The sequence below is a fragment of the Echeneis naucrates genome, chromosome 4 (assembly GCF_900963305.1).
Source record: "Echeneis naucrates chromosome 4, fEcheNa1.1, whole genome shotgun sequence".
Lineage (NCBI taxonomy): Eukaryota > Metazoa > Chordata > Actinopteri > Carangiformes > Echeneidae > Echeneis > Echeneis naucrates.
Genome location: NC_042514.1, coordinates 377,501 through 388,067, shown reverse-complemented (window position 1 = coordinate 388,067; position 10,567 = coordinate 377,501). Strand labels below are relative to the sequence as shown.

Here is a 10,567-nt window from a genome sequence, read left to right as displayed (position 1 = left end):
AACAGACTCACAGCAGGTTCAGTCCTTCAGCCCAGCCGCTCACAGAAGATAGAGCCGACTCCTCCCCCCACCTTAAAGCTGGCTGTTCATAAGAAGGACGGAGTGGGGCACTGCACATGCTCAGTCTGCACTGACCCCCCCACCTCAGAAAGCCACTCAGGTATGTGCTGCTGAGTAGGAGGAGGAACCATCCTACATGACCACAAGCAAGGAGTGTGTGTGGGTGTGTATGTGTGTGTGTTCTGTTCTCTGTTTATTCATCCATTTTCCTTTAAAATGTGTTTTTGATAAAGTTTAAACGGGACAGAGTGAAAAACTTACAAAGCTGAGGATAAAAATATTTAAAGCTTTTATTTTCTACAAAAATGTTTTCAGCTCTAAAGCTGGAAAATCTTTCAAATAAACACTGAACAGGAAAATAATTTAATTGCTTAATGTTGCAACGTTTCTAAAACTGAATGAGTCAGATCTAATTGTCACTTCAGTCCAGAAAATGATTCAGATTCATGTGAGCCATCCAGCACCAAGGTCGGCAAAAGAACCTCCATCTGGTCCCTGTGATCCAGTCTCAGAAAGGAGCCGTCTTAGCTTCAGTCTTCTGCCTGGATCCTCACAGGAGGCCGTCTGGACCAGACTGCCCAAAGACTTCAGCCCAAACTGCTGCTCAGAGTTTATGACGCCTGAAAACAACATCCACAAGCACAATGTCTGAGGATGAACATGTTGAAGAACCTCAAACAGAACTTTCCTGTCCGTCTTTGTACTTGAGGAAGTAAAGCCTTACTTTAGCTTAGCAACAGACAGGAACTGGTCTGACTGTCTGAAGGTCACAAACTTCACCTTCCAGTATCTCTAAAGTTCTTGAACAAACAGGCCATATCTTGTTTCATCTGTTTGAAACTCAACCTGTAAAAACACAGCATCAGATTCTGGACTGCTTTTGAACTGCGGCTGAAGCTCAAACTGTAAAACTGCAGGTCAGAGGTCAGACGGGATCTTTGGAGGTACTAAGAGACTCTCAGGTCCAGGTCTTCTCTGAAATGAGACGACAGAGTGACAGACATAAAACCCGTCCAGGGTCCACAGAGAGCTGGCCATTAGTTATGGACCCAAATGTTTCTTGGCTCAGAGCAGAGATCAAGTATGAACAATGTTTAGGAATGAAGCTTAAAGAGTGTGGAGTGTGTCGTAATGTCTGAACGATAAAAGTTCACGAGACGAGGCATTGATGATAAAAGCCAGTTCTTGGTGTGAACGTTTCCAACCTTTGGTCTCCATGTTGGACTTTTGTCTCAATCACACACACATCTGGACCAGTAAGAACGAAGACGCTGAGAGGGAAGATCTACTTTTTTATCTAAAGAAAAATAATGTAGAACGAGTCCAGTTTGGATCATTTCTTACTCTGTCAGCTCCACTTGGCTCTCCAGCTGTTCATCACCAGCTGTGTTTATCATCTCCAGGTTTGCTGCTGATGAAATAGCAAAATTGCAAAATTGTATTTGTGGTAAATTTCCGATGCATCATAATCCAAACAGCTGTTGAACTTTGTGACCAAAAGCTTGAGTTGGTTTGTTGGACGTTATGAGTCAGAAGCTGATCAGCAATTTAACTTCCTCAGCGAGCTGATGGAGATCGGCTCCTTTTACGTCTCCATGGTGGCGGGAATGTGCCTTTGCCATGTTTTTGTTGAACTAATTTACTTTCATCGTTCAGTGCTGACTTTAAACATGAAGATGGCTCTTGTGGTTTTGGCCTTAAATTTGGTATGAACCATAAACCCAGACCTGGACTCTGAGCCCTAAAGCTTCATTCTGATGTCATATTGTCACATTGTGTGGAGGTTGAACTCATCTGTTAAATCCAGTCGAAGAGTCAAAGGCCCGTCTGATGAAAACACTTTGGGCGACATCACAGCTAAATGTTTCCACCTTAAACACGGAACAGACTGATTCGCCTTTTTAAGGTAGCAAACATGTTAGAAATTTAGAATTAACAGTAAATACAGAAGTTTTAAGGATCTAATCCCAAACCAAATGGAGGTTTGGAGAATCTGTCCGTCATGGCAGCTTCTCCGGTTTATCTGGATGTCATACGTCTACGGCCTTCAGCAGTCGCCACTCAGCCGTGTAACAATCCATACTTTCCAAACAGAAAGTGAAATTGGTGTGACATTACACAGTTGAGTCGGAGAGCCAACAGGAAGCAGGTGGTTTTCTGACAGATCGAAAAGGAAGCTGATAAAGACCTCAGCGGTCAGCTGCTTCTCTTTTCCTGTCATCACAGACGAGCTGATTCCTGCTAAAGATCAACTTTCATTCACTGTGAGTCACATTCTGAACCTAGAACTCAGACCAGAACCTTGGACCTGCAGACCGGACCACACCACACATACAGTACTGACCTGATCCAGAATATAATCTCTTTGATATCAGTCCTGCTGAGCCTGAATGAACAGAGTCTGGACCAGGACCTGCTGGTTCTGTCATGTCTCTGAACCTGGACCTGGACTCTGGGTCTGTGAAAGCTTCATTCTCTCTAAGGACCATCAGTAGAGATGGTCTGTTAAAGAAGTCAGACTTTGTTGAAGTCTATGGGAAAATGTCCCTCCTCCTCAGTAAACATTTTCCTGATGAGTTTATGGTCTCAGTCTGCAGTTTACAGTCTGCAATACAACTAATATATATCAATAGATCTATTTTTTTCAGTATATTAATGGATTCTTTGGGTAGTTTCATTTTTCCATTTAAAGAAGCGTTTTCTAAAGAGGCTGTTCACTTCGATGTAACAAAGCTGTTCATTAATTAAAGAGGAGAATAATAATCTGGGTTTATGATCTGCTTCTCTAACTGTTCGTTCGTTCTGTGGGATGAAAACAGTCATTGTTGGTTCTTCATGCGTCTGCTCTGAAGCAGGAAATTGAACTTCCTGTCAACACACACACACACAGTTTGTACCGAGAAGAGACAGAGTAAAGTTCTGGTTTACAGGAGATGATGATGAAATAGGACATCGGCCGTTCTGATGTGAAGGTAACAGTTCAACTTTTTATATAATCCATCAGTTTGAAGCTGCTTTGACTTGTGAGGAGTTTCAGTTTCACTTGATATCAAGCCTCAGTGTGGACAACGTGACGTTCAGTGTCAGTGTTAAAGTCTGTCATAGTTTGATTTTAGTTTAGTTGAGTTTTGTATTGAAGAAAATCAGTTGTGTGAATGTAAACTAATGTATAATGATTCAGAGTATCATGTGTTTCAAATGTAGCTACGAGAGAAACCTGCTCGGTGTGATGTGACAGTAATCCCCACAAATACGCATTTAACAACATGGTTCATAGTGGCAGGGAACTCACACACACTGACACACAACTCGACACTAAGACCATGTTATGACTCACTGAAATTCAAAATAAAAACAACATACATGTATGATCAATGACATAAAGCAGTCTCTTCCTATGGGTGAAGTCAGGTAACGAAGAACACGGGGTGAATTACAGCAGGATGTTTGTGATGCTTTGTGTGAAAGTTCCCGTTTCCATCATCATTTCCATCATCTGCTGGTGGAGATGATTCCAGATAAACAGTTTTAACCTGAAAACTGCTCCTCAGATCATCTGAATCAGCCGACGCCACCATCAGAGACAAGCAGGATTTCCTGTTGTGGTTGTTGATTCACCCTCAGGAGGCTTCATGGATCACAGTGAGGAGGAGTTGGCCCCTCTGGTCCTCAGAGACCGGGGAGGCAGCCAGAGGTCCGGTTCCAACACTGGTCCCAGTTTACAGGTCCACCTGTACTTCTTCCCTCCCACCAAGGAGGCCACAACAATCCTGATATCATCTGGACAGATCTCAGCGGAAAACGTCTGCATCCAAGCAGGAAAGAAATGTGGTACAGTGTCTCCAAAGTCCGTGTCACTGTATGTGTACATTAGTTAGCTTCTTGAGCTCAGTGATCAGCAGGATTTCTGTGGTTCTTCTCCAGGAATCCTCCCAGTCTACCTGAACCTGTTTGGACTGGCATCATCTGATTTCTCCTTCTGGTTTCCTCCATCACACATTTTCAACTCGGACGAGAACGTTGACGTCCACTTCAGAGTCCGGTAGGTGAAGGCCTGAACATGTCAAAGGTCTTTGATGTCACTCTGGATTAAAGATTCCACGAAGGAACAGGTGAAACTGATCAGCCATAACATTACGACCACTAACACAATAACAGGCATTACCTGGTTACCATGGATACCTGTCAGTGGGCGGGGGCTATGAGGCAGCAGGTGAAGTTTATGTGAACTGTGATGTGTCGACCGGTCAGAGCTTCTCCAACTCTGCAGCTGGTCTGCAAGGGGCAGCACTTACCAGAGGGGGTCCAAGGAAGGAAACCACTGGACCACAGGGTCAGGGGTCAAAGGTCACTGATGGACCGTGAGGTCTGATCCAACAGAAGAGCTGCAGCTCAAACTGTCAGTGGTTCCATCCCGCTTCTGATAGAAAGCTGTCAGAACAAACAATCACAGTTTGTTGTGGACCTGCAGACAGTCAGGAGGTCCATGCTGGACCCAGTCCACCACCAAGACCTCCTACAGGGGACACGTGACGTCTCTGTCCTGGACCAGGATGCATTATGGGAAGAAGACCATCTGGTGGAGACAGTGTTATGTTTTGGACAAAGTCCTGCAGGAACTCCTTCAGTCTTTTCTCCATGTAGATGTTACTTTGACCTAAACCTGGTCCAGACCATGTCCAGGTCTTCATGGAAATAGTTTTCTCTGATGTCAGTGGTGTCTTTCAGCAGGATCAGACTCCCTGTCTCACCAAACAACATTCAGGAGGTTTAAAACCTTAAAACCAGTTCAAGGTGTTGACTCAGTCCAGTCCAGCATCTGTGGGATGAGCTGGACCAATAAGTCCGGATCCACAAAGGCTCCACCTCCCAACTTCCAGGACTTCAGAGAACTAGAGGAGTCCAGACCTCCAGAGTCAGGACCTGCCAAACATTAGACAGGTGGTCGTGATGTTCTGGATGATTGGTGTCTTTTGATAAATTCAATTGTAAATTCAGTCAAAGTTCAGAGATCAAAACTGAAAACGATGAAGGTTGTTACCAAAGAATCACATGCAGACTCACACTCTGTCCATCTATGAGCAGGTTTTTCTTTGCTAACTGGTTTGGACAAGGACCGAGGACATCGCACCGCTACAGTCTGACCAGAGACAGAGTCAGTCCGGTTCTGGACTGCAGCGTCATCGATTATCTCTTTGCTCAGGTAAATTATTGCATGTCCGATGTAATCCGACAGACGTGCTGACTCTGATTTTGGGACTCTCTCCTGGTCATAACTGAGGATCACCCAGGAAATATTCTCAGTCTTTTTGGGTAAAGTAGAAATAAGTTTGCATCGTCCAATGAGCTGCTTCTCTTCAGCCCACCAACAGCAATCATTCATTTTGGGACTCCAGTGATATGAGAATACATTCAGGCTGAATATTTCCTCACAGAAGAAACGTGATGCTGTGTGTCAGTGATTTATGTCTTTTGGTTTCCAGTTGCGAAGTGACTTTATTGGCAGCGAGGCCGGAGTTTCTCCTCCTCTGAGCACTCAGGAGGAATGTCTGGGGCTCGCCGTGCTGGACTTATGGAGGATGGCTAAAGAGCGCCATCAGACTGTCAGAGATCTCTGCAAGACGGTCAGGTATTGATTCTACAGCTCTCTCTGAGCCAGTCAGGCTGTCCTTCTTCACTCTCAGATTTTACTGTCAATCAAACATGTCCTCTTCCTGTTCAGCTACAAGTCCTGCCTTCCTAAGTCCCACCGCCATGACATCCAGAGACGGAACCGCCTGGATCGGTACCGGATCAGGAACACATTCAAGTGTTTCCTGAGGAAGCTCGGAAACTCATCTGTGGACGAGTGCAGCCTGAAACTCAAGTACCTGATTGAACTGGCAGGAATCGAACCTTCTCTGGGAACTGAAACCTTCCAGGTGGACGCCCATTCAAAGTCAGCCGTCAGCCTGCTGCGGGTTTCTGGAGAAACTGGAATTCAGACCAGGGGAAGCTGCCACACAGAGAGTTCCCTGGTAAGGACAAGAGTTCAGGTTAGCTGGATTAGATGATCAGGGACAGGGGGACAGGGGACAGGACTGAGGACAGAGGGACAGAGGGACGGGGGACAGGTCTGAGAACAGAGGGACCGGACAGAGGACAGGCCCTCCTGTCTGGCCCCCTTCCTGTCTTCTATGTTGTGTCTTCTGGTCGATCCGGATCACCTGGTCTCTGTGAAACTCATTTGGCTTTTCATGTTGGAGCCTGAAAGTTCAGCCGTCTCTGCGGCCCTGTCTCCATCCTGACGGTCCTTCAGTTCACCTCTGCTCTTCTTCTCCAGGAGTGGCAGACCTTCTGTGATTTCCAAGAGATCATCGACATCAGCATCACGAGGATCTGTCAGGAGCAACTTCCTCAGGACGGCCGGATGGTGGTGGTCACCCGCAGAGACGACAGATGTTTGGTGAGCGACACCTGACGTTTTCTGACAGCTGACCAATATCCAGGTCATTTCATCATTTAAACTCCGAGCCTGTTTGCTCCGATTGGCTCCACAGGAAGTGAAGTTTCAGGGTCTCAAAGAGGCGCTTTCGTTCGTGTCACTCGTTGATGGCTATTTCAGGCTGACCACAGACTCCAGCCACTTCTTCTGTCAGGACATCGCCCCCCCGAGTATCCTGGAGGGTTTGAAAAGCCACTGCCACGGTCCAATCACGTGAGTCTTTCTGATAAATACTGGATCTGCTGGGAAAAACCCGCACTTATCTGTTTTGTCATATCTGTCTCCCATCCTGATGGATCAGGTCTGACTTTGCGGTCCACAAGCTGAAAAAATCTGGATTTAAAGGCGGAACATTCCTCCTCCGGCAGAGTCCGAACAACTATGACAACTTCTTCCTCACTGTGTGTGTTCAGGTAACGCTTAGTTGACCTCCATCCTGAAATTGATTTAGTTTTTTTGTCTTAGTTGATGAGTAAAGTTATCAAAGTTTACTTTAATGCTGTTTCTGAGTTAAAATGGACCTAAAGTGTCAAGGAGCAGGAGCTTGTAAGAGAAACTTGGATCTTTCCAGACTCCTCTTTTCAGTCAGTGTTTTGGTTGTTTGTCCGCAGACCCCTCTGGGACTCGACTATAAAGACTGTCTCATCATTAAGAACGAGCACTACAGTCTTCCTGGAGTCCACAAATCTTTTCCCAGCCTGAGGAAGCTGACCAGCTATTACCAACACACCAAGCTACTGCTGGCCGAAGTGCCTGTCATGTTGGCCCGCTGCTGTCCTCCACGGCCCAAAGGTTCGATTCCCGAGCCCTGAACACCAGTTAGTCTGTGTCTTCATGTAGTCTTGCAGATAACGGTTGAACATGGTGGGCTGCTCTGCCGACAGATTTATCCAAACGTTGCATCACAGACGAAGACGTCAGGTCTTGGTTGGCTGCATGTTGTTTACACTGCTGTATAAAGCAGGATATATTTTCTTTTAATGAAATCAGACCTTTTGAATGATGCCTCCATTTTTGAAACATTCCCTGAAATGACAGACACTGAGCACATTAACAGGAAACCCTATCTGAGTGATGGTGACTTGTTCTTCTGTCTCCTCAGAGCTCACTAATCTAATCATCATCCGCAACAGCAACTCAGTGGAGACTCCCGGCTCTCCAACACCAGAGAGGAATAAATTCAACCGCATCCAGTTTCACATGATCAAATATAAAGACCTGAAATGGGTGAGTGTGTAAACACGACTTCACTGTCTGATGAAGGAGGAAACTCAGGTGTGTTCTGTGTGACTTAGGAGGAGAGCCTCGGACAGGGATCCTTCACCCGCATCTTTAAAGGGTACAAAGTCGACATCCATGATGGAGAAAAACACGAGATAGAAGTCCTGCTGAAGGAGCTGGATGTGGCTCACAAAAACTGCTGGGAGGTTTGTTCCACAACATGGAAACACAGAAAATCAATGTTAGCCTTAAGTCCTTTTAAAAAGGTGTTGCTGTCTTGTCTTTTCTGTCTGTCAGTCATTCTTTGAAGCTGCCAGCCTGATGAGTCAGATTTCACACAAACACCTGCTGCATGTTTTTGGGATCAGCGTTGAAGGAGTGAAAAGTGAGTTCAGGCTCCTTCTGCTGGTCTACAAACTTCATTTTATTCATTTGTGATCTTATTTTTCTGCTCATAAAGTTGGAGAAATTTAAACTTGAAGTAATTCTTCAACAACATAAGAAAATGGCCTCCAACTCATGAGTCCCTGTGATGGCGGGGAGTTCTGAATGTGTTTGGTTTGAAGTGCAGCTGTTGAGACAAACCTTGCTGTGCTCTGCAGACATCATGGTGCAGGAGTTTGTCAAGTACGGGGCCCTCGACCTTTACTTGAAGAGAGGCCGATCTGTGTCAGTGAGCTGGAAACTGGATGTGACCAAGCAGCTCGCCGCCGCCCTCAACTTTCTGGTGAGACACAAGACAGAAAGGCAACAAAGTGCAGTAAGCGCACAGAGACATGAATACTGCTGCCTTGCAGGAGGAGAAAAACATCATTCATGGAAACATCTGTGCCAAAAACCTGCTGCTGGCCAGAGAAGGAGACACGTCGCATGGCAGCTCGCCGTTCATCAAGCTGAGTGACCCGGGAATCAGCGTGGCCATGCTGGGCAGGGACGGTAAAGACCGCACGGGTTTCTGACCTTCCTGTGACATCATCACATCTGTCCTTTTAAATTCATCCAGTGAACAAACAAACAGAGCAGCCTGAGAAAATGAACACATTCACAGCATTAATTATCCACCTTTTCACTCTATGAACACTAAACACGTCTCTCTAACAAGTTCATACTGCTCGCAGTGATCCTGGACCGGATCCCCTGGGTGGCCCCTGAGCTGCTGGAGGCCCCAGACAACCTGAGCCTGGAGTGTGATAAGTGGAGCTTTGGCACCACCGTGTGGGAGATCTTCAACAATGGAAATGCTCCTCTGCGAGGCTGGGACCTGAAGCAGGTGCCCCCCCACACAGAGATCCACACTGAACACTACAGTTTTCACGTGTTTGTCTTCAGTTCTAACATCCAGACTGTTAAATATTCTGAAACATGAAGGAGTCGGACAGTACGACATCAGCAGACCATTTTCCAATATCTGAGACCAATCTTTACTTCGAGAGTTTACTGAGAGCTTTAACAGGAATCAGATCGGCACAAAATACTTCAGTATGACTTACAGGCAGCTGATCGTTCACAGCACACATTAAAAATGGAATCAAATCACATATTACAAATAAGAAGCTGGCATCACATAAAAAGAAGAATGAGCGTTAAGCCTCCGGTCCTCAGGCAGGTCTGTCTGGAGTCCAGGAGGCTGATGGGAAACGCTCTGTGGCCTTTAGATTGAAGCTTGTGATCTTTCTGTGGGTTCAGAATTGAAACCTTCTGTTTTACTTCGGTGGGTCTGTGGGGATAAAAACTGGAAGCTGCTGATTGACGGCAGAAAGAAGAAGTGTCAGTTTCTAAAAGTGATTTTTATCCAGACTGGTTTCATCTGTTAAGCTGATGCGAACTCTAATCTTTGTTAGATTGTTTGGTCCGTTTTTGGTTCGGCCCCAGAATACTACCCAGATGATCTTGGATGAACCATCAAACAAATACAGCCGACCGTCGCTACGATTCTGTGCGAGCTTTAAATATTCAAACTGCAGAAACCTTCAGATCTTTGGTGAACACTCAGCTTTCCTCAGCAGCCTTTAAGGAGTAAAGACAATTCTTCATTAGTAGCTTTTATTATTGTCTTTGATATACGAAGCTATTTGTGTTATTTGTCTGTATTACCTTTTTGTGTTATCTGTTGTGCTGATTTTTAGGTCATTTTTAAACCCTAATTGTGGTTATTTTAAATTCATGCAGAGTTACAGGCGGAAGGATTAAACTCAATGTATCTTCCAAGTGTTGACTAGATTTTTGTGTTATCCAGCCGTTGATGAACACACAACCATGAAAACCAGCGTGCGGATCCAGTTCTGATGTCTTCCTTCAGGGAACTCTGACGTGTTGTGTGCTCAGCAGTTGTTGGGTTCAGGTTGTCGTCATTAACTTATAAACTTTTGGGAACACTAAGAGGAGCAGCAGGTGTGAGCAGCCGCTGATATGGTTTCCAACAAGCTCAGGTTCGTGTCTCTGTTTGCATCCTGGACACGGCCCTGCTCCATCCAGGTCACATTACGGCCCTCAGATCCATTTATCAGGAACTTCTGTGATAAATGAGGGAACATTTGGCTTCAGCAGCAGATGAAGCTCTTTCTGTTCGTTTTGAGTCAACCAAGTTTAGACGTCATTTTCAGAGTCCTGTTTGGGGGGGTGTCTCTATGAGATCCAGTTTATGTCCCAATGACAAAAAAACATGATAACAGCATTTATTCATCTGTTTCTGGGTTCTGGGGGTTCCGGGGGAAAATAAGAGTGCAGTTGTGCCATCATAACTGATATCTTGAATCAAAAACAAACTGTACAGTAGTCAAATAATGAAAGTGTTTCATTTGC

At 45.4% G+C, this 10,567-nt stretch overlaps 1 protein-coding gene across 1 annotated transcript in view; it reads left to right on the top strand.

Moving 5' to 3' along the window:
- The first annotated feature begins 3,692 nt into the window (after window positions 1–3,692).
- Window positions 3,693–10,567, top strand: part of jak3 (Janus kinase 3 (a protein tyrosine kinase, leukocyte)) — a 12,457-nt gene continuing 5,582 nt past the window's right edge. The window contains 15 exon segments of the mRNA XM_029500259.1: window positions 3,693–3,891; window positions 3,985–4,102; window positions 5,146–5,263; window positions 5,544–5,689; window positions 5,783–6,077; window positions 6,383–6,505; window positions 6,600–6,757; window positions 6,846–6,957; window positions 7,156–7,336; window positions 7,647–7,771; window positions 7,840–7,971; window positions 8,063–8,150; window positions 8,368–8,492; window positions 8,563–8,701; window positions 8,884–9,035. Of these exon segments, the coding sequence (XP_029356119.1) occupies window positions 3,693–3,891; window positions 3,985–4,102; window positions 5,146–5,263; window positions 5,544–5,689; window positions 5,783–6,077; window positions 6,383–6,505; window positions 6,600–6,757; window positions 6,846–6,957; window positions 7,156–7,336; window positions 7,647–7,771; window positions 7,840–7,971; window positions 8,063–8,150; window positions 8,368–8,492; window positions 8,563–8,701; window positions 8,884–9,035 (2,211 nt within the window).